Raw genomic sequence first — 26,928 nt, 5'->3', positions numbered from 1 at the left:
CATAGTTGGGAAAAGCACCACTTTTTGTGGCCTCCCTTCTACCCCCACTTCTGCTGGAAAGGTGTGGCACTGCTCCATCCTTTAGTTCAGAATCAAGGCTCTAGATATATTCTTGGGTTAATGCAGGGCTTTTTGTCTTTCAGCAGAATTCCTTTTATGAAACCATAATGTGCATGATGCCATAGATCAGTAATGCTGAGGGGATTGATGTGGTATGATCCTGTGAACTTCATTGCTGGGTTTAATGTTGGAGTATTAGCGGAGGTGTTTATTATCTAATGCCTTACTGTCTTTTCTGAACACCTGCAAGAGAATTTTTCTCTTATTTTAGTATTAGAAATAGTTGTACTCTTGAGCAGCAACCAGTTTATTTTTACCTTAAGAATCATGTAACTGACCATGTGTTCCTCTTCATATTGATGGGTAGAAAACTTTGTGGTCTTTTTGGGTAGACAAGGGAATGTTCACTACACATCTGACATTTTGTTATCCTTATTTTCTCTTTACCTCATTTTGCCTTTATTTTAAATTATTCTATACACATCATTTTAGTTAGCAGCGTCAATTAAACATTTTTTTCTTTTTAAGAGTAAAACTGGGTAGTAAATGGATGTTGACCATTGTAATTATTTCTGATACTAGGTACTTTAATTTACAAAGGAATGTTCTCTAAATGGAATTTTACTTGCTAATGAGATCAAACTTCTAAAGATGTTTCCAATGGTGTGATTAGAAAAGCCTACGGTGTTTAAATTGAATACTGTAACAGCCCTGAAATGTGACTTAGCTCTTTTCTATATCTAACTTGGTTAAAAGAAGCATAGGGACCTCAGCTCAGTGCTCTGTGATGACCTAGATGGGTGGGATGGGGTCGGGGTGGGTGGGGGGGAGATCCAAGAGGGAGGGGATATATGTATAAATATAGCTGATTCACGTCGTTGTACAGCAGAAACTAACACAACATTGTAAAGCAACTATAATCTAATTTTTAGAAATCCATTAACAAAAGTTGAAATCTTTTCTCCAATAGAACTCTTGAAGAATAACATTTCTATTTAGGATTTCCCTAAAAAAATTTTTTTATAGATTTGCATAAAGGTGACTTAAAATTGTTTCACAAAATATTGTAACCCAAACCTTTGTTAATTGTAAAAGGACATACTGTCTTCAGTTAGCATGAACATTCTTAATTGAATAAACATAAACCTCCAAATGTCTAAAATAAAAATGATTTTAACAATTTGGATAGTATCTCTACATATTTATAGTTTTTGGTTGTTTCAGTAGTGACTGATAAGTTAAATGTAACTGTGTTTTATGGTAAACTTAAATATGAATCTAAAAGTATTATTATCTTTCTCTCTAGAGATATAACTGCTATAAGCATCACTGGAGTGATATAAGAAAACCTGTCATTTTGGAAGTAACACCAGGAGGCTTTGACCAAATTAATCCTGCGACCAACAGAGTCCTCTGTTCCTATGACTATAGAAATATTGAAGGCTTTGTAGATCTCTCTGATTATCAAGGAGGGTTTTGTATACTTTATGGCGGATTTAGTAGATTGGTAAGTAGTGTTTTTAAAAAGCCATTTTAAAAGGGACATGACCGTTTGAAGGACAGCAGAGTTAATCTTGAAATTTCCTGAGTCCTTAGGGAGGAAGTATGATATGTATTATGAGTGCAGGCTTTGGTATCAAAGAGACCTGAGCTTGAATCCCAATTTGCAGCTCTATAAAATGAGGAGAGTAATAGGTATGTTAATAGGTTTTTGTGTTTTGGATTGAATCAGATAATCTATGTAAAATGCTTAGCACAGTGTGTGGCTTAATATTCAATAAATGGTAGTTACAGTTTTATTTTCATTATTATTAATGTCTCACCTGAAAGTTTCTAAGCTTTCTTTGAAAAGGTATTTTAAAATCTTTTTTTTAATAGTCTTCTTTCCTTCGCCCAGCTATTTGTAATCTGAATATTCATTGAAACTTCAAATTTGGAATTTATTGCATGTTTTTGTCTTGAAATTCTGAATTATATGTAAATTTTGGGATATGGCAGAATGCCCTGTATGTTGGCAGTAGAAGCTGAGCTGTAGAAGATGACCATCTTTTTTTATAAGAAACGTCCTGCCTTAATTAAACCCCACATCTCAAAGATGAGCATTAAGAGGGTCCACATGGAGAGGCTCAGCTGAACTTACTCTCAAGAATCCTTTCTCTTGAGAATTTTAATTCCCATAGCTACCTTAATGTCCTGGGAACACTACTCCAAGATTTAGTGTTCTGTAGATAAATTATCCATCCCTGGGTAACAGAGCCAGGGCAAGTCTTTTGGATATACAAGAGGCTAGAGGGTAGCAAAAGGGAAGTAAAAAGAATGGTGGGGCTTCCCTGATGGCACAGTGGTTGAGAGTCCGCCTGCCGATGCAGGGGACACAGGTTCGTGCCCCGGTCCAGGAAGATCCCACATGCCGCGGAGCGGCTGCGCCCGTGAGCCATGGCCACTGAGCCTGCGCGTCCGGAGCCTGTGCTCCGCAACCGGAGAGGCCACAACAGTGAGAGGCCCGCGTATCGCAAAAAAAAAAAAAAAAAAAAAAAATGGTGGATGGGGTGAACAATCTGACTTACAAAATATGTTAACTCTTCAGAGTTACAGGCCTTTACTCATCCTAGATTTCACTGCTTACCCAGATGATGGGTACCATCCTAGTGTCCCTCATCTAGGAATGTACATGTAGACATTTTGTTACCTCTGAGTCTAGACCCAAAAGGTGAAGGCCCAAAGAGAAAATTAGTTCCTTCTCCCACACTAAAGCAGCCTAAAGCCTGCTGTCATAGTGCTGTCCAAAGGTCTTTCTCTTCCCTGGGTGGTGGAAATTTATAATGATTAACACCTTGGTGGAAAACATACCTAATTACAGGAATATGGCCTCACAGACCTTAACAGAATCACAGTAATTCACCAAGTCTTACAATGCATAAGGTAAACATTAAGGATAAGAATTGCCAACATTTTTTATTGCTTGATGGCATCAAGCACTTTTAAATTTTAATCATCCACTTTCTAAGCATACTGTCTGCCTTTTAAAAGACACTAGCTAAAATGAGACATTCACTACAAATATGAGACCATGACAGATCCATTCAGCAAACCTTCATCTGGTACCTGCTGCATCCATAGTGACTAGATATGCTGCTGGGAATAAAATGAGGTTTTAAAACATGATCTGATCCAGTGTTTCTCAGCAGGGTAGTTAGTGGCATTCTGGGCAGGACAGGTCTTTCTTGTGTGGGATTCTCCTGCCCTGCCCTTCACGGGATATTAAGCATTTCTGGCCTCCAGGTACCAAATGCAAGTAGCAATATATCCTTAACCTTTGTAATACACTCTGGAGGTTGGTTTGTAATATTCATAGGCCAATGACTTGTAAACATTTAAACATTCTTCAAGGTAATCTTACAAGAAAGTCCACTATATAAAAACAGACGAAGTCAGAGCTACCTTAGTTGAAACTGGGAATCCTGTCCACATAGTACCCACGCCCTGACTGGACTTAGCTGGGGTCCCTGGGGCCTCTTCTGGAAGCCCCAGAGCGCTGTTTTCCACGCGGTGATGAGAACCAGACTCTGAGAAGTTAGGAGATAATTTCTATTCAGAGATTATTTTGCCAGGCTCTCTATCTCAGACTTTGTGATTTTAATTTAATAATAGTATTTCAGCCACAACACACTGCTTATTTACTTCTGATAAGATCTACCTTTTTTTGCTAGAAGTGCCCCTTCAGTCACTTTCCTATGAGCTGATTTCACTAAGGTCACATTTTAGTTATTTCAACGCTGACTTTTTAAATTTCAAAATTTGTGCAGCATTTATTTGCATCAGAACAAAGAGAAGAAATTATCAAAAGTGCAATAGATCATGCTGGCAACTATATAGGTATTTCATTGCGGATCAGAAAAGAACCTTTAGAATTTGAGCAATATTTGAATCTTCGCTTTGGGAAATACAGCACTGATGAATCCATCACATCTTTAGCAGAGTTTGTAGTGCAAAAAATATCACCTAGACATTCGGTAAGCCCATATGTTAAAAGTAAAAATTTGTTCATCTGATTTTGACATTTTTCTTCAATAATTTTTTAATATGTATCAATTTTGTTTGAAGGAACCTATAAAAAGAATTCTAGCACTTACAGAAACATGTTTAGTGGAACGTGATCCAGCAACCTATAATATTGCAACATTGAAGCCCTTAGGAGAAGTAAGTTTCAGCAATATTAGCTTAAATGAGATTTCTCCTTATTGATAAATTAGAATAATTTTCTTTCTATTTTAATATTTTTTAATACCTGAAGAATAGGAAACAGGAAGAATCTGTATTCTTCATTGTATTTACTGATCTTAGAACAATGAATATTGCAAAATTTATTTTCCAAGTATACAATGAAAACTTTTTATTTGATATTGTGTGAAAATTTGAATGAGACTTTTAAGTGGCTCTTAAAGTCTGATATTATAAACAAGTTACATCTTTAAATATTGACTTCTGTCAGCTAAATGATGTGTAGTTTTTCTAATGAAATACTGTAAAACTAAATGTCTTTCGTGGAACTTGTGTTTTATTTTCCTTAGGTATTTGCATTGGTTTGTGACTCAGAAAACCCACAACTTTTTACCATTGAATTTATAAAAGGCCAAATACGGAAATACTCTTCAACAGAAAGGTATTTTTTAAAATTCATCTAGCTTTTAAGATCCTAGTATGTGCAAGGCAAAGTGCTTCATTAAAGTGCTTCATTACATAAGTTACATTAAAATTATGTAACTTAGGAAAACACAACTCTATTTTGTTGCATATGTAAAATGTCCTTCATTTAGTTTTCAAGTTTCTAAAGAGTATAAAAATGGTGACTTGATTTTAAATGAAAGGATGAAAAATAAAGTGTATTTCTGAAACTTACACTTTTAAAGTATTTAAAAAATAGCACCTTTCACTTTCATTCTTAAATTGTTTGGGTAGTGGCAGCAAGTTACTTTAATATAAATATACTCAATGAAACTAACACAGCATTGTAAATCAGCTATAATTGTGTGCAGGTTTTGTGTGGATGTAAGTTTTAAACTCCTTTAGGTGAATACAAAGGAATGTAATCACTGGATCATAGGGTAAGAGGATGTTGAGTTTTGTAAGAACTGCCAAACTATCTTCCAAAAGTGGCTGTACCATTGTGCATTCCAACCATTTTGCATTCCAACCAGCAGTGAATGAGAGTTCCTGTTGTTCCACATCCTCATCAGCATTTGGTGGTGTCAGTGTTCCAGATTTTGGCCATTCTAATACTGGTGTTGTGGTATCTTGTTTTAATTAGCATTTTCCTGATGTCATATGATGTAGAGCACCTTTTCATGTGTTTATTTGCTGTCTGTATATCTTCTTTGGTGAGGTCTCTGTTAAGGACTTTGGATCATTTTTTAATTGGATTGTTTTTCTTGTTGTTGAATTTTAAGAGTTCTTTGTATATTTTGGGTAATAATCCTTTATCAGATATGTCTTTTGTAAATATTTTCTCCCAAACGTGGCTTGTCTTTTCATTCTCTTGATGAAGTTTCTTGAAAAAGTAAAACTGTAGAGACAGAAGGAGATGAATGGTTGCCTTGGGGTGATGGAAGTGTACAAAAACTGATTTGTGATAATGATTGCACAACTGTACAAATTTACTAAAAATTACCAGACTGTACGATTTAATTGAATGAATTTTGTGATTTGTAAGTTATACCTCAGCAAAACAGTTAAAAATCTTAAAATTAAAAAACAAGAAGAAAACGTTAACACTCCATGCCTTTAGTAACTCATACATGGTATGTAACAGCAAAGTGAAGAGCTAGTATTGAAATGTCAGGTTCTCTCCTAATGCCACTGTTCTTTTTAGCTTCCCTTGTACCCAGAGTGCCCCCCTGAGCAGGTAGCCTGCTAAAGGGCCTTCTAAATGCTCCCTTCTAAATCAAAATTTTCCTAAATTATCAATCCTAAAACCTTTTTATTTTTAACCTTGCTTAGAGATTCCTTATTAGCAAGTTTGCTGGATGGAGTAAGAGCCTCTGGTAACAGAGATGTTTGTGTAAAAATGACATCAACTCATAAAGGTCAACGATGGGGGTTACTCAGCATGCCCGTTGATGAAGAAGTAGAGAGCCTTCATCTCAGATTCTTGGCTACACCTCCAAGTAAGTATTGATTTAAATGTAATTTCATTTGCATCCATCTACTTAACAATAATTTAAGAAATATAATGCAGATCTCTAAATCTTTTTGAACATTTCATCTCCTTACAGATGGCAACTTTGCAGATGCTGTATTCAGGTTCAACGCTAATATTTCATATAGTGGAGTTCTCCATGCTGTAACGCAGGATGTAAGATAAATTGTATCATAATATGTTCATTGTCATTAACTTTTGGTATGGAAACTTCTTTGAACTATTCTTCCTTACCTAGGGTCTCTTCTCAGAAAACAAAGAAAAACTGATCAATAATGCCATAACGGCATTATTGTCCCAAGAGGGGGATGTTGTTGCTTCCAATGCAGAACTTGAGAGTCAGTTCCAGGCTGTGAGGAGGCTTGTGGCTTCCAAAGCTGGTTTTCTAGCCTTTACTCAGCTTCCAAAGTAAGTTGCCTTAATTTTTTTCTTCAGAGAATTTGAACAACTCAAAATAGCAAATAATCAACAGTTTACCTCTTTATATCTGAGTAAAACCTGATACCTTTTAATATGGTGATATAGTAGTTTCTATTCATGAGAAATAAAAAAGGAAGGTGAATGGAAATGATATTTCTGACTTATTTATCCATTCACCCGTGATATTACTGACTCTGTTTTAGTGAATTTGAATGGGAAATTTTATGCCTTTTAGTTTTAATTAACCTTAAAAAAACTCTTCCCCTTGAAAGAAAAAAATTATTGTGATAACTGATATGTTCCACAGATGGGATTCAGAATATGTAATTGCTATAGTAATGCAATAGAAACTTAAGATGATTTATGTTATATTTTAATAATAAAATAATAGAATAATGCTCAGGCGTTGCTACTATATGCTGTTGTTTTGTTCTACAAGGTTTCGGGAGCGTCTAGGAGTGAAGGTAGTAAAAGCACTCAAGAGGAGCAACAATGGAGTAATCCACGCAGCCGTTGATATGCTCTGTGCCCTCATGTGTGTAAGTACTAGTGTTTTTCTTAAGTAAACTGATTTTGTTTAAGTTGACTGATGGTTTAAACTTCCACAAATCCAGATTTTCATTGTACCAATTAAATTCAGTGTTTCTATATTTCCTAACTTGCTTTCATAGCAATCTACTTATTCAAATAAACATTTGTTTAGCATAAACTAGGCACCATGCTATGTACTAGAAATACAAAGATGTTAAGGCAAAGTTACTTCCTTGAAATTGCTAACAGTTTAGTAAGGTAGGCATACGTATACAATATAAAGTAGTAGCAGCCATGGGATCCGTAAAAAGCAGCACTTAATTTTGGTTTTGTGATGAGGAGAAGATAAAAGATTCTAAGCCAGTCTTTCTGGAAGACATTACCTTGATCTGAATTTTGAAAGGCAGGCAGGTATTTTCTAGCTGTGAGAAGACTTTCCTAGGAAGAAGGAATAGCATGTGCAAAAGCATATTTGGGAAGCAGCAAATAATTGAATATGACTGGATCATAACATATGTATGGGGGCACATGGGATTAGGAGTTATAGCTAGAGATGTATGCAGAGACAGCCATAAAAAGCCTTTTGTATCAGACAGAGAAGCAAGATTTGTATGCTTTAGTAAGGAAAAACTGAAGGATTTTTCAACAGGAGTGATAACATACCATGTTTGAATTTTAGAAAGCTCATGGATGGTATGTGGAGTGTAGATTAGAGGTGAAGTTAAGAGGCGGGTAGAGCAAATTATCATGTGAGACATGAGATGCTGAGGTAGGATGGGCTAAAGAAGGCACATTTGAAAGCTGTTTGAGAGGTAAAAATCTAACTTGATGACAGCTTGTTGGGGGGGAAAAGCAGCTGTTCAATATAACTTTCAAGTTTCTGATTTATCTCAATTTTGTGTAGAGTATATGAGACTTTATTCCTTATATTAAGTGTTTTTAGGCAGACTTAGTGGTATACAGTAAACATAAGTAATCACTTGTTTAAAACCTTGCATTTATTCCCCAAAGTGGATTTTATTATTTTTACTACAAATAATTCCATTAAAGAATTAGTGAGGGACTTCTTTGGTGATCCAGTGGTTAAGACTTCGTGCTCCCAATTCAGGGGGTCTGGGGTTGATCCCTGGTCAGGGAACTAGATCCCACATGCCGCAACTAAGAGTTCGCTTGCCGCAACCAAAGATCCCGCATGCCGCAATGAAGACCCTGCACACAGCAACGAAGATCCCGCATGCTGCAACTAAGACCCCGCATGCTGCAACTAAGATCCCGCATGCTGTAACTAAGACCCGATGCAGCCAAATAAATAAATTAATTAATATTAAAATAATAATAATAAAAAGAATTAGTGGAATAACTAGAACATAAAATAACAGTAGTGTGAAGTAAACACATTGAGACCTCATTAAAAATTAGGTGTTTGCTGTGTATTTTACATGAATTATCTCATTTGAACTTCATAATAGTCCAGTGAGGTAAGTACTGTTATTCCCACTTTGTAGCTGAGGAAAATGAAACTAAGAGAGTTAAAATAATTTAACTGTATCTAAGCTTGGTTATAGTCAGTAGCAGAATTAGGATTTGATCTTTACTCTTAACTATCATGCTGGAATCCTTTTTATGCTCTTAGTTTATTCCAGCAGTCAAAAGACAATCATCTTGAGACAGGAAGTATTTACTGCTAATTTTAGTACTTACTTTTTTTTTTTTTACCTTTTTTTTTTTTTTTCCACAAACCCTTGTGTCGAGGGCTGACTTTCAATAGATCGCAGCGAGGGAGCTGCTCAGTACTTACTTTTAAATGCTAAGTTTTATCATTTCAAATTTATATTACAAACTTGGGGGAGGAAGAATGGATGTCATTTGCTTTTTAAGAAGGAGATCTGTGACTTTTTCTCTCAAAATTACCTTGTGCAGTACTATCTACAGTTACTTGTTAGGCAGATCATCCACGAAGTCTCATCAGACCCAGGAGAAGTTATCACTTCTGCCCTCTTATCACGAGATTCCTTTCTGCCTTAAATTTTAAAGGCTATGGTTTTTAGTTCTTTCAGTATTCAATGAGTACTCTTTATAAATGACTTTTGTGTGATGCCACTGCTTATGAATTATCACTGTTTTTAATCAATAGCCCATGCATGATGACTATGACTTAAGACAAGAACAGCTAAACAAAGCTTCTCTTCTCTCTTCAAAGAAGTTTCTGGAAAACTTACTGGAGAAATTTAATTCCCATGTGGTAAGTTATAATTAAATTTGTCTTAATGAGAGATACCATACATATTGAAAGGTATTGTGTAAGTACAGCATGGACAGTTTTTTGTTTTGTTTTTAAATTGTGGCCCTCAACTTTTGGTCAGTATTGGTTTAGCTTGGACATTAATAATAAAATAATCTGTTTTAGGACTATATCCATTTATCTGGAAAGGATAAGTTGTAAAGCCTTTAAATTTTTACAGTTATATCACAGATTTTTGCTTTTTTTCTCTCTCTTTAAAAATGTCATTATGAAATAAGTTGCTTAAAAAAAAACTGAGCCAAATCTTTGTTCCTTAGTCATTAGTAACAGTTTTGGAGATAGGCAGTATATAACATCTAGAAGGAATATGAACAAATTGCCAGAGTTTTGCAAGTGTTGTCCAAGATTGCTTATTATACAAATACACATTAACCTTAGTTATATATGTTTGAGGAGTCTTGGTTCTCTAGAAATTTGACAGAATTTTAATTATTTTCCCTTTGAGATATGGTAAGCACTGTGGATTTGATACATTAGTAAAACAAGTACTGCTTCCAGTAGTACTCAAGTTAAGAGTACTTTGAAACTCATGTAGGGAAATTAAATGTTTACTTCTAACATATAGAATAACAGAAAGAAACCCATTACTGCTATGTTTTAAGTGAAGCTCTCTGTACTAAGCCAAGGCAATATGTTACTTTGTTTCAGGATCATGGGACTGGTGCCCTAGTTATTAGTTCACTCTTGGACTTCCTTACTTTTGCCCTCTGTGCTCCATATAGTGAGACAACAGAAGGGCAGCAGTTTGATATGCTCTTGGAGATGGTAGCATCCAATGGAAGAACACTTTTTAAACTCTTTCAGGTGAGAGCTTATACTTTTATCAGATCACAACTAATCTAAGAGAACCACTTTTTGGGTCAGTTTGTTTTTAAAATAGTACATGTATGCTTCTGTGGTAATATAAATAAATATAGCCTAAGTACATTATCATTTTAGGACATTTAATTCCATGAATTTCATTGTGTTTCACATAGAGCTCTGTTGATAGCCTTTGACCACTATTTGACACTGTTGCCCATCTTTTCCATCTTAGAAGTAGTGAAAAACTCATTTTTTTTCTGTGGTAGACCCAAAGTTCCCTTTTGTAGTTTTTTGTAGTTCCCTACAAAATTTCCAAATAATAAGATGAGCTTTAGCAGGGCTGTTCGTAAGCAATTGAAAATATTTATTTCATATAATACCATAATATTTATTATGTACATGTGTGAATATGATATTTATATTTTATGTTTATATTATAAATGTTGATTTCTGTTATTTTAATACCATAGTTATTTGATATCATTCCAGTAAGTAGAATATATATTCAAATAAGTGCCAGCTGTTTTCTACTACTATAAACTCTTTAAGTATGTGTGAAGCTATATTGTAAGAATACCTAACTTTTTTTTTTTTTTTTTTTTTTGCGGTACACGGGCCTCTCACTGTTGTGGCCTCTCCCGTTGCGGAGCACAGGCTCCGGACGCGCAGGCTCAGCAGCCATGGCTCACGGACCCAGCCGCTCTGCGGCATGTGGGATCTTCCCGGACTGGGGCACAAACCCGTGTCCCCTGCATCGGCAGGCGGACTCTCAACCACTGTGCCACCAGGGAAGCCCTACCTAACATTTTTAAACCAAACTGTGAACTGACTTTGAGATGTAGCCTTTACTAATTTAATGGCTTTTATACCTTGCATAAAATTGTGTATCCCTCTTAAGAGCAACAGCTAAATATGTTGGGATAAGATTCTTTTATTCTATGATACTTTTCTCTCCCTATTTTGAAGCATCCTTCCATGGCAATTATAAAGGGAGCTGGATTGGTTATGAAGGCAATAATAGAGGTGAGAGAACAATTTTGAAATGTTAAACTTACTTGAATGTTGATTGGCTATTTTAACTTGGGCTGACAAAATTACCTTTCAGTCTTTTATGGAAAATATGCAGTTTTTCTGGGTAAGAAAAGTAATTTTAAATCCTTAGATTAGTTTTAAACTAGTTGCAGAAACAGTCCTCAATAATAAACTAAGAATTTAAAGTTCTTAAGTGGATTTAGAGCAAATGAATCTTTCTGGTCCTCCATTATTTGTTTGGTTTACTTTAAAAGAAAAGTTAGCATTTTTTCTCTCTTCCTCTTTTTTTGGGGATGGTGGTGGTGATGGTATTGAAACTTTAGGTACTGAGTTTATATGGAAATCTGTTAATGGAGTTAGTTTTTAGCCAAGTAGTATCAAATAAGTATGGTAACAAAAAATTCCTCATGTTAACCTGCATATGTAATTAAGCTCTAGAGATCAGGACATACTATTGGTGGACATGAGCTATTGCTTCTCCAGGATAGTTGCTTTAGCCTTATATGTTTTCTGGAAGATGAGATGGGGCTATGAATGTGAACTTACATACTGGATATTTACAATATCAATCTAATGGCTTTTGAATTCTTGTATTCTTCTATTGTCTTAGTAATAATTTGGTTAAAATGTAAGAGTGTTTGCTCCTTTTATCAAAAAATTCTGCCATTATTGCTCATAAATATAACAAGTAGCTAAATAATAAGCACAGAATTAGTATACTCATAAGCAGCTATTAAAAAAATTATATATAGACATTAGATTGATTGGAACATCAAGGTTTATTTGCATTTTTAGTGTATACATGCAGCTAAAGACTAATTTTCCCCCTCCAGCTAATGGGTTCTATGCTCAATATTAGCTTCCAAAGTAAGTACCACATCTCTCACTTACAGAGCTTGAAGTAACCAAGGACAGTTAGGACTGTGAGACCATACAAAAGTATCTTCCTGACCTTGATCCACTAATATATTGCCATTCATTCAGAAATATTTAATGAGTGGCAGGTATAACCAAAAAACCAACTTTGACTTCAGTGCAAGCCACATGTATCAGATTCGTAGCCAGTGACTACAGCCAGTGTCTGTGTAAGGAAGGCTTTATTTATTTACACTGAAATCCTGGCAGGTATCTTAAATTATTGTTTTCTGATTGCGAAAGCAGTATATGATCTTTTAAGAAACATTGGGTTGTTCAGAAAAAAACAAGAAAGAAATAAATCACCTGTATTTTTACCATCCAGAGACAACTGCTATTAGTATTTTGGTAAATTTCCTCTTAGACCATGTTCAAAATTATATATGTACATATACATACTATGTATATTTTATATACATACTACATGTTCATTTATGTCAAAATGATATATGTACGTATTCATACTGTGTATATTTGTATACTTACTGCATATTCAGTTATTCTATTGTACTTTTTCAATAACGTGAGCATTTTTACTTTTTGACAGGTTGTCTTAAATATCACACTGCTTGCTTAATTCATAATTCTATGATTACCTTTGATTAATAGTTCTATCTGTCCTACCCTTTTGTCAAAGTGGGTCTAAATAAGCAGAGTGACATCAGAATAGAAAGAACTACCTCAACATCACATCATTCTTTAAAAAAGATAAAGAATTGTATTCACCATGAAAATGAATATATCTTTAATAACAAAAGCAAGCCAGGTTTGCAGATGTCTTTGGTAGGAATTGCTGATTTCTGTGAGTCACCTCTCCCCTTCATTGGCTGATATTATATATACTAAGGGAATGAACCTAATTTTAATATTAAGCAAAGTATAATTCATAAGATAAATTTATCTGGGAACATTTAAACCTCATTCCAAAGGCAAATAATATTTTTAAAGTGACTTATACTACTGTTCGCTTATGTTATTTTTGGATAATTGAAGTGGCATTTTTAATTTTTATTATATTGTATACTGAATAATTTTATCTAGAGATGTAAAATTAGTTTTACAAAATCAGGATAGCTTGCTTTAGATTGTTGCTTTAGGGATCATCTTGCCCTTTTTCCAAAGGAAGGTGACAAAGAAATTGCTACAAAAATGCAGGAGCTTGCCCTAAGTGAAGGTGCCTTACCTCGACATTTGCATACTGCGATGTTCACAATAAGCTCAGATCAAAGGATGCTTACAAATAGGTGGGTTAAATTTAATTTGCTATAAGTTAACTTGCTGTTTAGAGAAGGGGTTCAGATATTATGTAAAACAAACAGAATAAGTCTTTGAATTACACAAATGTTTCATTTTCTTTTGATTCACCTAGTTCTTTTCCTTTCCTTATGGAAGGATTTTACCTAAATGATCATTGTCCCTATCCCTGCATAACTTGGGAGGAAAAAAATAAAACTGCTTTTTTTCCCCCCACTCTGCTCATCAGGCTCTATACCCATAGTCATGGGACTGGAACATGGAAAAGAGTGCCTAGTAGCTTATGGAACTAGAGCCACATGTCCCCAGGGTTTTTCTCCTTTTATTTCTTCCTGACCATCTTGCATGTAGATGACCCACCTAGACAATTTTCAGATAATTTTGGTCAGTTAGGTACTCTAAGAATAAAGAAAACTTTAATATCTAACCAACCTAATCTAAGCCTATCCTAAATCTCTTGTAGTTAAACAGTTTTCCCTTTGGCAAGTCTTTTTTTTTAAATGATAATCCTTCAAATATGAGGAAACACATAAATCTGTTTACTCCAGGCTATATGAATTCCAGCCCTTTTAATTTTCTTTATAATTCCTGACATGTGATCCTTTCCTGTATCCTTAGCATACCATATTATTACTCATGACTCATATTAGTTAAAAAAATATAATAAATGTTTTAATCATGTTCTTTTTGACCTTTTGAAATAACAAATTGCTGACTTAGGGCTTACTTTGTTATGGAAATATAAATTTCATTTTTTTTATCACCTGTGTTCGGTTATTGGATGTTGTAGTATGCTGCCCTGCCAATAGTTTTCTGCTGTTTATACTATTATAAGAAGCTATCTGCATCCCTTACTTGTAAATGTTAGTCACAAAAGTAGTCTTCTGTGTTGCTTGTGAGGATAAAAAATATAAAAGGAAGGTTATTTCCTTGGCCTACTGCCTTATTAGCAATGCTAAGCACCATCTTTCGTTACACTAGAAACTATTTGATGTCTAATTCTATTAAACCCCTTCATGTTAGCCCTTTGCTTCTTGTGTTCCTTTTTATTATAATCAATTGCGTTCCCTACTGTGATCAATCACAATATTGAAAAGCTGTCAAATTATAGAAATACTACTTTTCATTTGCATTGCTTTATCTTTTACAAATTGCTGCTATAAAATGTTATCTCTTATCCCTAATTAAAACCTTTTTAGGAATCATTGGTATGATACCTACCAAATACCAGTGAAGGAAATTACAAGTGTCATTACTTCAATATGTTAGCTTCCAAATAGGCATAAGAGTGAACAGTTTTAGTAGTTTTGTGTGTGTGTGTGTGTGTGTGTGTGTCAGAACAAAGCACAATTTGGGTTTTCCTATTGAACTTTTTTCTTCTGGGAATATAACATATAAATATGTAAGCCTGTAGATGGTTATTTGGTTATTCCCCTCACAGATTTCATGCTCATTCTTATTGCAAATGGCAGTTGAATCCTTATCAAAGCACAGAATGGTCTGTGGTGAATAAAATATATACCCTGTTTGTGAGGAGCTTCCAGTCTGTGTAGCAGATATCATCGTGGGCATTAAGATTAATAAATGGCTAAGTTACAGCTTCAACGTGAATCTCAGATTTTCACTTTGAACCGAAATGTGCTTTTAGCTCAAAAGTGCTTTAAGTCTTTGTTCAGACTCCAAAACTGAAAATATTTTCTCTCTCTGACCTTGTCAAAAAGTATATATTAGAACATAGTTGACTTTTGCTCATGTTCAGAATTCCAAAGAATTCCAGAATGCTCTGGTCACTATAGCAGGATTTGTTATACAAACTTAATTATATTATCAAGTCTAATTGTTTCCGTATCTTTAAAAGTGGTAAGAACCTACTTCTTCATGTTCAGGTCCATTGAAAATTAGTGAGTTCATCAAGGAAGCATTTTAGTTTGGAGAAAATACTAAAACGTTAGTAGTATTTGAATTAACTATCTCATACATCTCTCCAAATTAAAATATTAATTTTTAGTATTTAACATCAGAATGATTTTTAAAACTTTTTATTGGAGTATAGTTGATGTACAGTGTTGTGTTAGATTCAGGTGAACAGCAAAGTGAATCAGTTATACATATATCCACTCTTTTTTAGATTCTTTTCCCATATAGGTTATTACAGAGTGATAGAATGTTTTTTTGTTCTTTTTTTTTGTTTTACTGTAGTCTTATTTCTTATATTTTGTTCTTAAAAATTCCTTTTTGTTCTACCTGAGATAAAGAAGCAAACCTTTCTCAACGTCTGCTTTTTTCAGACAGCTGAGTAGACATTTAGTGGGACTCTGGACAGCTGATAATGTAACTGCAACAAACTTGTTGAAACGCATTTTGGTAAGTCAGTTGAATAACTGGAGAAATGTATATATTCTTGCCCAATAAAATTTCATTGATAAGTTGTTTATACTGTTAAGGGTTTTTTTAGATTATCTGTTTGTTTTTAATCTAAAAGATATTTATCAAAGGAGTTGTCATATAATAAATGCTATGCTTAATAGCTAAATCATAGTATTAATTTATTTGGGTTTTGAAGGCTAGGTTTTTTTTGTGTGTGTGTGCAGTTGTTTTGAAAATGGACTTTATATCTTGTTTTTTTTTTTTTATTTTATTTTTATTTTTTTTTTTATCTTGTTTTTGATTGTTGTTTTTAGCCACCAGGCTTGCTAGCTTACTTGGACAGCTCAGATCCAGTTCCTGAGAAGGATGCTGATCGGATGCATGTTAGAGATAATGTGAAAATAGCAATGGTAAATATGCTTGTCCTGAGTATCTTTTCGGGATGAAAGAGTACTTTTTTCTGAAACACATGTTAAATAGTAGTATTCTTTTAAAATTATTATTATTAACAGCTTTATTGAGGTAAAATTTACATCCCCCAAATTTTAACCTGTTTTTAGTGTCCAATTCTATAATCATTACATTTATGCAGTTATCACCACAATCTAATTTTATGAATAATAATAATCTTGTATTTTTTTCTCTAACTCAGCATATTGGTACATTCACGAATGGATTTTTTTTTAAATTTTAAATGTATAAGGTGATATTTTGCACATAATATGTAATTGATAAATGTTGGTGAAGGTGATAATGTTGGTGATAAACGTTTCTGAAAAAAATAATTTATGTAGGGCTTTTTTTCTTTACAGAGCTATCTTAATTATTAATGTTGGGCTATCTTTGAGAAAATTACTTAACATCTTTCAAGATATGCTATTATAATAATGTCTTATATGTGTTCTTTTCCTGTCTTCACCCCACTTCTGTCTGCACCCATCTCCCACTTATATCTTGCCATCCCTCTAAAAGGATTCATCTTGAAAACTAGGTAGAAAAGTTTAAGATTTCTTGGACAAAATGTATAATTTGTTGTAGAAATTTTCACCTTGTTCTTTCACTATTTTTTTTCAGTATTCATTTAATCATGTAAAATAGTGCAACTTGGCTTTAATTAGATTTTTAAAATAAATTTGAAATTATAGGACTGTAATGGAATTCAACGTTATTTTATAGGATCAGTATGGAAAATTTAATAAAGTTCCAGAGTGGCAAAGACTAGCTGGTAAAGCTGCTAAAGAAGTTGAAAAATTTGCCAAAGAAAAAGTGGATCTTGTGTTAATGCATTGGAGGGATAGAATGGGCATTGCACAAAAAGAGGTAAAAATAAAGTCTTCTTCCGAATTTCTAGCACTTCCATATATCCTAGATTACTTCAATTGTTGCTGTTCACAAAAATGGTACAGATACTTTTGACCGAACACCTGAAGAAATGTCACTTAATTCTGATTATATTTTTATATAAATTTTTCTTAATTCATAGTTTTATGAGTCAGTGGTTAGGATTTTAGTTAGTTAATATAAAATTCCACTCTTTCTTACATAAGTTTCTTCCCATAACTTCCAGTTTCCAGACTTTTAAATTCATATGTATCTTTTTCCTTCCTTCTCTGAACTTTGTTTTGTAGCTAGACAAATAAAGTTGCCCTTCTTGTTTAGCTTTTTTATTGAGAGCTAGCTAGACAAGTATTTTGAAAATAAGATTCACATTGTTAAAATTAAATTTACTATATGTACTTAAATTTCAGTATTATTACTCCTCAAATCAAAATCAGATCTGAAACAGTTTTAGTCTCATTTTTCAGCATGTAGTATGTGCTACAGAACCTAATTCCAGTAATATTCATCCTTCTATCTAGGATGGAATGTGCAGTGGTTAAGAATGATTTAAGGTTTCATGTAAAAGTTGACTTGATCTCAGTTTTTGTTGACCACACTTATATTCTTTCCCTTTAACCATCTCTTTATTTATGGTGGTTATTTTCTTATTCAAGGAAAGTAATATAAGTAACTTTCTGAAACAAACATGTTTCTTTTGAATTTCCAGAATATCTAAACATAAGGCATCAGGTGCAACAGAACAGAAATATTATTGTCTTGTGTATCTATCTGAAATTGATACCAAAATTGAGTTCTTTAGAAGTTGAGCATAATGAATTAATGCTAATTTGTATGAGTGACATATGCACTATAAAGAATCATTAAACAGGCTTTCAGAGGTCTAGGATAGTAAAGAGAATACTGAACTTTGAATTGGTTAACCTACATCTGAGCCTGGTTCTGTCACTTACTACTAACCCATACGGCAAGTTATGGGTTTTCAGAATTTCACTTTCCTCTTTCATAAAATCAGAATTAACAGTACCTCCCTTCTCTGTCCTTTGGGGTTGCTTTGATGTACAAGGAAGTCAATAATAAAAGCACCTATAATAAAAGACAGTGCATGTCTTGTCATGATAATATTGCTATAGCATTTGAAAATTGAAAGTCTGTAGATATGAAATGAATGATTTTCACAGTTGTTAAAAATTACAAGCTTTTGGCTTCAGGAAGTTAAACCCATTTCTGAAATAACAGTTGTTTCAAGCTGTTGGGTATAATTATACTGAAAATAAGTTTTTGGCATCAGATTTCATATATAACATTTATCCAGCATACACTTGAACACAAAGCTATTTTAGCTAGAAATGTGGATAGCATCTGTTATTTAAAGATAAAAAATTCAGAGGGAAAACAATGTATTTTTAATATCAATAATGTTTTATTGGTCTGTTGGTTTCATTTACATGAGGTGTTATCTAAAGTGCTGAGCAATTATTTCTGCCAGGATATTGTTTTCAACATTAATTTCTTTATGAAATAGTGAATAATCTTTGTGACTATTTTATTCGTAGAAATATTAACACCAAAATATCTAATTAATGAACCTGTGCTTTAGCTAAAGTCTGAAAATTAACCATTGTCTAGATTAACTGTTTAGTCTTAAAATGAACTGCATTTCTTATATAATCAGAATGTTTAGGGAGTCAGTTCCATTTGTAGCTAATGTTCTTTGTTGGATTAATAATAACCTTTGGCTAATGTATAAAATTGCTTTTTTTAATTTATGTTATTTTCAGTTTATGGATTTGTTTAGCCAGTTAGAGCTTTTAACCTAAGTCTCTAAATCAGTCAGCTTAGTTTATGGAGAGCTGGTTGTCCTTTTTCTGTATAGTGTTTACATTTTCATAACTCTAGACTCCCAGCTTTTTGTCTTGAAGGCAGAGGAAATTGAAGAAAGTAGTACTTGATTAGAGGTTTTAAGGAAGGGTTTGTCATTAAAACTAAAAATATGAACTATTTATATACTTTGTTCAAGTCACCTAACATTAGTTTTCATGATAGTGTACAGAATTAAAATTTGTAGGGAATATTTCCTTAATTAATCAATGTTTTACATTTCAAACAGCATTTACTTTTTAAAATTTACTTTACCTTTTTTCTTTCTGTGATATCTAGTCTGTTTTCTTGCTTTATTTTATATGATTTGCCACTTCCTTAATGAAGTTACAGACTTTCATGTTTTAATCTATAACTACTTTCTACTTTTCGCTTCTGTCACATTGAGGATTAGAATTTTCATGACTGAAATATCTACACGTTTTACTCGGAGCAAAGATTCTTAACCTCCAGTCCATATATAGACTTCCAAGAAATCTTTGAAATCTTCCCCTCCATTGTAAACCTTATGTATGTGTCTTTCTCTGGAATAGGACCATAGCTTTCTTTGAATTCTCAAATGGGTTTATGACTGCCTAAAATTTGAGTCATAGAATTCAGAGAAGCAGGTGGGCCTTTTTCTGTCTTAAAGATGATTTATACTGGTGACATCCTTGTGGAATTTGTATAATAGAGATAGCATAGCAGATGTAGGCTCACTCTCTTATTTTTATTTCATTTAAATTTTTTTTTTCCTTTTTTACAATTAAATTCAGGACAGAAACAATATGGTGAGTTTAAGTCCCTGCTACATGTGTGAAATGCATTAAACTGCCTGCATGTGGAGTTGTCTTTGATATTCTTTGTCTAGTAAATTAAAGTCTCACTTCACATGTGTCTGAATGTAGATACTTATTTCTTGTGCATTAGCTATTTCAATTTATACTTGCTCCTCTTGGCTTTGGTAGCAATTTAATAACCTATAATCTTTTGTGTTTATTGTTTTGCCATGATTTTTGTATTAACTGCATGTAAATGTTTAAAATAAGTCACTTCTTTTTGACTGTTACAAATTTTATTAGTCATCATTGTAAACTTTAACAAAATTTGGATTTAAAACAATAACTTTAGGCTACACGGAAAATATTTCAGCTACACTATAGAAATATATGCTGGCAAAGTATTATATTGTGATATAACCTAATATTCTGTATTCATATTTTATAGATTTTGTTTCATTAATTTTGTCTCTGCCAAAATTTGATGAAGGAAATGTTTCTCATCACTTACAAAGTGATGATATTCTGACTGAGCTTGTTTGGTAGCTCCAGATTGAGCACTATGAAGTTTTTTTCTTTTCCAGAATATAAATCAAAAGCCAGTAGTTCTTCGAAAGAGAAGACAGAGAATAAAAATAGAAGCAAACTGGGATCTCTTCTATTATAGGTAAACTTTAGGCCTCTCTTCCAATTAATTAAATTTGGTATTGCCAGATTTGATTTTTGGACAGTTGTTTTTTTGTTTTTGCCTGAATCTAGTGCTTTATGCTACAGGTATTTTTATGCTCTCAGGGTCAAGAATTATAACTGTTAAGATTGGTATGATTAGTGATGCTTTCATAAAATTAAGACCTTTTATAGAGTGTTGGTAGTCTGACGAGCCAAAGGTACTTTTAGCATTTTATTAAGGCTTAGAGATGGTTACTTTAAAACACTTTATCATGGCTTAGAAATAACTGTATTATAACTTCTTTCAGCCTTGTTGGAAATAGAGTCTTTAAAGAGTTGGATGATGAAACCATAAGGAGACTTGTGGGAAATGGGTATCCAAGTTAGCTGACCTGATATACTTTTCCAGCCTTTCTAATATGGTAACCCTTCCTCCCCATCTACTGCTCCCACCACCTCCCCAGCACCCTCCACCTCAACACCCTCCCCACACACACAGTCATACACACATAGAAGGACTTTGGAACATTTTGGGGAGTTTGCAAAAACTTTTTTGAGATAACTCACAATACTCAGTCTGGAAGCTGACCTATTGATTATACCTTGGTTAATAAGGGAAAATATGTGCTTTGGGAACTTCCCACAGTACTTTAAAAGTGTAGTATATATATAATACAGCCTTCAGAATATGCCTTGGTTTTCTTCCTCTGGAATCCCTCAGTTGTGTTGTCCTCCCTAGAATTCCCTTGGAATTCTGGCATCAGACTTTTTAGAAGGATTGCAGTTTGAAAGTGAATGGGTATAAAGCCCACCCACCCCAGTTTAGACTTGAATTCAAATTTATTATGATAGTTAAATAATTTCATGAATAAAAGGAAGGTATTTTGAAAATATCAATCAGAGCTTGACAGTTTAGCAGTATTTTTTCTTGGGTAGTTTTTAAGGTTCTAATCTAGAATGTTGCTCATCCCACACATTTCATACTCAATTATCCAGAAATTCTTATCCCCAATATGTAACTTGGTATCTGTTTATAATTCTTTTCTGACTGGAATTTATATTAGCAATAAATATTAAAATTGAAATATCAGTTCCTTGTTTTAAAATCCACACAGATTTGTCTTATAGTTTGGCTTCATTTTTTCCCCCATTTCATAATGAAAACTTTTAAACATACAGAAAAGGTGAAAGAATTTTACAATGAGCACCTGTATACCTGTGACTAAAATTCTACCATTAACCTTTTACTATACTTACTTCACACAGTAGATTTTATTTTCTTTCTATGCTTGCTAAAGTTAATTAATTCCACTGTTTTGTTACTTATAAGTTGTAGTAGGGGAGATTTATAGATTTTTAAAACTGTTTATTGCTTCCCACTATTTTCTGATTACATGTATATCTAGGTTTGGTCAGGACCATGCCAGGTCAAACTTAATTTGGAATTTCAAAACACGAGAAGAATTGAGAGATAGTCTTGAATCTGAAATGAGAGCATTTAATATTGATAGAGAGCTTGGTAGTGCTAATGTGATCTCCTGGAACCACCATGAATTTGAGGTAAATTTTAATTTTCGTAGTATAGTAGTTTTTTTTTGAAGCATATATTAGTTTTGGAGTTTTTCTTTTTTTTTTAATTTGTAGTTGTTTGACATATATCTTTACCTTTCACTCATAATTTTATGAAGGAAATATTAGAAAACTTTCACTTTGCCTGAGACAAATGAAAAATTAATTTTGTTTAGTACCTCAGCTTTGTATGTGAAAATCATGTAGGAGTCAATAAATTTGATCCTGTGCATTCTAGATCTGTTCCTTGCTTTTTTTCCCCTTTAAATTCTTTATTGAAACATAGCCTGTTCTTATTTCTTTTAGCTTGTTTAATAGACTTTTTGTGGTAATTTGATTCTGAATGTGGCCATTTTTTTGCTGCTTAATTAAAATACTGATGTGAAGAATGACAAAGTAAGAACAAGAAACATGTTGGTGTAGATAATCTTGTGTGTGTGTGTAAATTTTTATTATAGGTGTAAATTTGAGCATGTTTGTGACCCTGCCGGCTTTGCTGTTTAACCCAACTGCATTTCTTAAACATGTTAATGATTTGTTTTTGCTCATTCCCACCTCTTTGTGAAAACTTTCTTTTCTTTGGTTTTGGGAGTCTGTATTCTCTGGGATTTTCTCCTTCACTGTCCATTCCTCCTCCTCTGCTCATTTTTCCTTATTGCCCCAACTGCTAAATGCTGGTTGGCCCTGAAGGACCAGTTCTTGGGCTTCTTTTCATTTATATTTATTGCCTCAGTTATCTCATCCATTCTCATGGTTTAAATGTTTTTTATTTGCTGATGGCTTCAAGATTTTTATCTCCTGCTTAGACTTTCTTTCCTAGACTTCATACTTTTACCTTATAAATTGGATATCTAATAAGCTTCTAGAACTTCGCTGTAAAACTCTGCTCTGGTTCTTCCCTCAAACCTACTTCACTTTCAGTCTTTCTGATCTTAGATAATGGCTATTCCTTATTTTCTAGTCAAAACCTTTGACATCATCTTTTTTTCTTATGCCCCAAATTCGGTTCGTCAGCAAGTCCTATTCAGTGCACCTTCAAAATTTACCCAGAACCCAGCCCTCTTCTCTCTATGGGATTGTAGCAGTTTCCCTGCTTCCACCATTGCCTTTCTGTAATCTGTTATCAACATAGTAGCAGTGTGATCTTGTTATAATGTAAGTAGATCTTGTCCTTCTCTGCTCCAAGCCCTCCCTGGTGCTCTTATTGCTTCCCAACTCACTTAGTGAAAAGCCTGGGTCTTTAAAATAACTTACAAGGCAAGATCTGTAGCCCCAAAATCCAGCCATTGTTTCTTTGATCTCATCTCCTAATATTCTCACCATTGCCTGTAGCCACACTGGCTTCCCTGAAAACACCAAATTCATGTTCTTAATTCAAGGTCTTTCTACTTGACGTTCCTTCTGCCTAAAATACTCTTTTCTACAGAGAGCCTCATTTTCTTCAGGTCTTTTCCCGAAGGTTGTCATCTGAGTGGGCCTTCCCTGGCCACCCTGTTTAAAAATATAGCCCTCTTCTCTCTCTCTCTCTATCTCTCTCTCTCTCTCCCTCCCTCCCTCCCTCCCTCCCTCCCTCTCTCTCTCTCTCTCTCTCTCTCCCCCCTCTCTCTCTCTCCCTCCCTCCCTCCCTCCCTCCCTCTCTCTCCCTCCCTCCCTCTCTCTCTTCCCTCCCTCCCTCCCTCCCTCCCTCCCTCCCTCCCTCTCTCTCTCTCTCTCTCTCTCTCTCTCTCTCTCTCTCTCTCTCTCTCACACACACACACACACACACCTGGCCACCTTGTTTAAAAATATAGCCCTCTTCATACACACACACTTACACTCTCTCTCTTTCTCTCTCTCTCTCTTCCCCCGCTCCCCGCTTTATTTTACTCCATAGCACTTACTGTCATCCAACTACCATAAGTATTTTACTTTTTTATCTGCTACGTCTGTAAGGATAGAACTTTTTACGTTTGCTTAATGCTATATCCCTGATGACTAGAACAGTACATGGCACATACCTTATATTCTTAATAAATGGAGTTGAACAAATTAAAACTCAGAATTTATAGGAAAAAAATGAAATGGATATACATATATATTTGATTTTGTATAGTTTATATTTTTAGTAAACAGCTGTTTTAGGCTTTGGAAAAAGAGTTTTGATAATCTAGTCAAGAAATTCCTTTTTACAGCTGCTTGCAAATCTTTGCTTGAGACAAACCCCAGTTCCCAATCAAGGGCTACTCCCTCACATATCACTTCCAGTGTGTAACCTGGAGTAATTGTATATACAGAGAGTGAATACTGTATAAAAATGTACCATAAAACGTAGTTGATGTGTTGGGAGATCAGGGAAGACCTGAAGTGCCTTGTGTGAGTTTGGCAAACTGTGTGTAGTGTGGGATCATTTACTTCTTGCTTGATTGTAGCCAGCTGAGAAGGGAAGGAAGCACGTTATCCTTTAATGGTGTTTTTAGTGTTTTCTTCCCTTAAGTCTTTATGGACACCATATAGTCTTGTGACAGTTTTTATCAGCAAGTTTTACATTCATAAAATTAGTGTGTAATTCTGACTCTTGACATTTAACTAATGAATTACCAGATATTTTAAGAAATGACAAACTTTTTTGTTAAAGGCTGTCTCATCAAGAAAAGAAAAAAACTCTGAACAGAAAGAATTTAAGAAGTGATTATGTGAAAATTGCCAATAAAAGTATTGTAAACCAAAATAATGTAATTTGCTTTTATTAATAAAGGTTAAATATGAGTGCTTGGCAGAGGAAATCAAAATAGGAGATTATTACCTGAGATTACTATTGGAGGAAGATGAGAGTGAAGACAGTGGATCAATTAAGAGATCGTAAGCTACTCTTCATATCTTGTTATGTTTGTTTTTACTGTTGGTTTCATGGCTAATTCTATTGTGAACATTTTTTTTTAATCTAGGTATGAATTTTTCAATGAGCTTTATCATCGTTTCCTGCTCACCCCAAAAGTAAACATGAAGTGTTTATGTTTACAAGCCCTTGCTATTGTTTATGGCAGATGTCATGAAGAAATAGGACCTTTTACAGATACAAGATATATCATTGGAATGTTAGAGAGGGTAAGGATATCATTAAAAAATAACTGCTACTTGATAGTGTCATTGGAGTATATGTTAAATTTTCAAAGCTAAATTTAAGTTCTATTTGATCACGTTGCTGCCATAACTTTCTACATGAGTTTTTCTGTAATTTACATTATACTTCTTTAAATAAAAGTTAGATGAACAGTAAAATGACTAATGGGTTAGCGTTTGTCCATGTTGGTTTATTTTTTTCAGTTGCTGCTTTTGAACATCTTTAGCGACCTATTTGCCAATCTTTAATTTAAGTATGGATGAGCTGGACAGGTGTGTAAAAGAAAATAGTGACTTTTAGAGTTGAATGTTCTTTTGCAGTGGACATTTTGGAAAAATCTTAAATGGTGCTAGCACACTAAACTTCAAAGTGTGAAAATAGAACTTTTTAGGACTACAACGATAAAGAAGGGGAACCTTGAGTTAGCACAGTTTTTTGGTGGGGGGGTTGGTTTTTTTTTAATTTAATAAAGTTTGTCATTTAACATTTCAGCAAGGTGGGAGAAGAACAAACAGATCAATTCATCCATTATGCAGCTCAAATTTGAGTGTTCCTTACCTGTATACACTTTACTCTTTCATTTGTATTTACATTCCTCTTACATTTAACAATTTAAATTTCAGTGAACTGACAGAATCATTTCACCAATTTTTAAAATGGTCATCAGTGCTTGCTATAATTGCCTTAACTGTCAGTCATGCTTTGTGGATTAGAAAACTGGTTCTGAATAAGTTTACAAAACACACCCAGGAAATAACCAGATGAAAACCCTTATTTTTTGCTGTTACACGAGATTTCTCTATTGAATTCTAATTCACTCTTACTCCAGTGAACTGAGTACTTGTGGCATAGCATGTGTATTTTAGGCAGTTACATTTTTTCCTTCTTGTGTTCATGATGATGTGATTTATGTGAAACATCACTTACCAATTCTTTAGAATTTTTACTTAACTTGGGAGTATCATTTGGGCTAATTCTTTCATTTACTTCAATTTTTATGTGCATTCTTAAAGCTATGTATTAATCTGTTTGTGACTTAAAATATCTGCCTTTCTAGTGACATTGAATATCTTTTCATATACCTGTTGGCCATCTGTATGTCTTCTAGTAGTTTAATTTTATACAAGATACTGCCTCACACCTGTTCAATGGCTATTATCAAAAAAATAAAAGACAACAAGTTTTGGTGAGGATGTACAGATGTACAGATAAATAAGGTTTATCAAATTGCAGAGAATGTAAGAGAATGTAAGACATTGAGGAATTGCAATAATTGACAGTTTTCTCTGATTTTCTTTGTTTACAAGATGACTTTTATTTCTTTTTGGCTGTTGGTTGATTTTGTCCAGTGATGGTAATGTCTTAATTTGTCTTAATTTCTGTTTCTATTTACTTCTGACTAAATTCTCATTTATTTCAATAGTGCACAGATAAACTTGAACGAGATAGGTTGATCCTCTTCCTTAACAAATTGATCCTTAATAAGGTACAGTATTTTGCATAAATATGCTATTATTTCCAAGTTAAGTCACATGTATGTAACAAAGTAAATGATTACAGTTTGACTTAATTATCAAGACATGGTTCTTATCTTCTCCTTTTGCTCTCAACTCTTGAAGGGAAAAGTTTTTGCCAAATATTCATTTTTGAAACCAACACTGACTTGCTTAATTTTATTCTCACTTTTAGTAAATAATGCAGATGTTTTTAAATGAAATAAAATGAGTAAGCC

The 26,928-nt window shown here is 33.8% G+C and overlaps 1 protein-coding gene across 3 annotated transcripts in view; it reads left to right on the top strand.

The window, feature by feature from the left end:
• Window positions 1-26,928, top strand: part of DNAJC13 (DnaJ heat shock protein family (Hsp40) member C13) — a 123,486-nt gene that overhangs the window by 33,352 nt on the left and 63,206 nt on the right. For all 3 annotated transcript variants that reach the window (XR_007477657.1, XM_004286531.3, XM_049710532.1), the window contains 20 exons: window positions 1,367-1,567; window positions 3,867-4,073; window positions 4,165-4,260; window positions 4,632-4,723; window positions 6,058-6,224; window positions 6,333-6,412; window positions 6,495-6,664; window positions 7,116-7,215; window positions 9,342-9,449; window positions 10,158-10,313; window positions 11,280-11,336; window positions 13,383-13,504; window positions 15,803-15,878; window positions 16,196-16,291; window positions 17,058-17,201; window positions 20,443-20,525; window positions 21,934-22,087; window positions 24,831-24,934; window positions 25,021-25,180; window positions 26,620-26,682. Coding sequence is in view for 2 of the 3 variants with exons in the window: in XM_004286531.3 (XP_004286579.1) it covers window positions 1,367-1,567; window positions 3,867-4,073; window positions 4,165-4,260; window positions 4,632-4,723; window positions 6,058-6,224; window positions 6,333-6,412; window positions 6,495-6,664; window positions 7,116-7,215; window positions 9,342-9,449; window positions 10,158-10,313; window positions 11,280-11,336; window positions 13,383-13,504; window positions 15,803-15,878; window positions 16,196-16,291; window positions 17,058-17,201; window positions 20,443-20,525; window positions 21,934-22,087; window positions 24,831-24,934; window positions 25,021-25,180; window positions 26,620-26,682 (2,436 nt within the window). In the remaining variant the exon portion in view is untranslated. The remainder of the gene's footprint in view (window positions 1-1,366; window positions 1,568-3,866; window positions 4,074-4,164; window positions 4,261-4,631; window positions 4,724-6,057; window positions 6,225-6,332; window positions 6,413-6,494; window positions 6,665-7,115; window positions 7,216-9,341; window positions 9,450-10,157; window positions 10,314-11,279; window positions 11,337-13,382; window positions 13,505-15,802; window positions 15,879-16,195; window positions 16,292-17,057; window positions 17,202-20,442; window positions 20,526-21,933; window positions 22,088-24,830; window positions 24,935-25,020; window positions 25,181-26,619; window positions 26,683-26,928) is intronic.

The sequence above is a fragment of the Orcinus orca genome, chromosome 5 (genome assembly GCF_937001465.1).
Source record: "Orcinus orca chromosome 5, mOrcOrc1.1, whole genome shotgun sequence".
NCBI lineage: Eukaryota > Metazoa > Chordata > Mammalia > Artiodactyla > Delphinidae > Orcinus > Orcinus orca.
The sequence above is the reverse complement of the archived record's forward strand: the minus strand, read 5'-3'. Positions and strand labels throughout refer to the sequence as shown.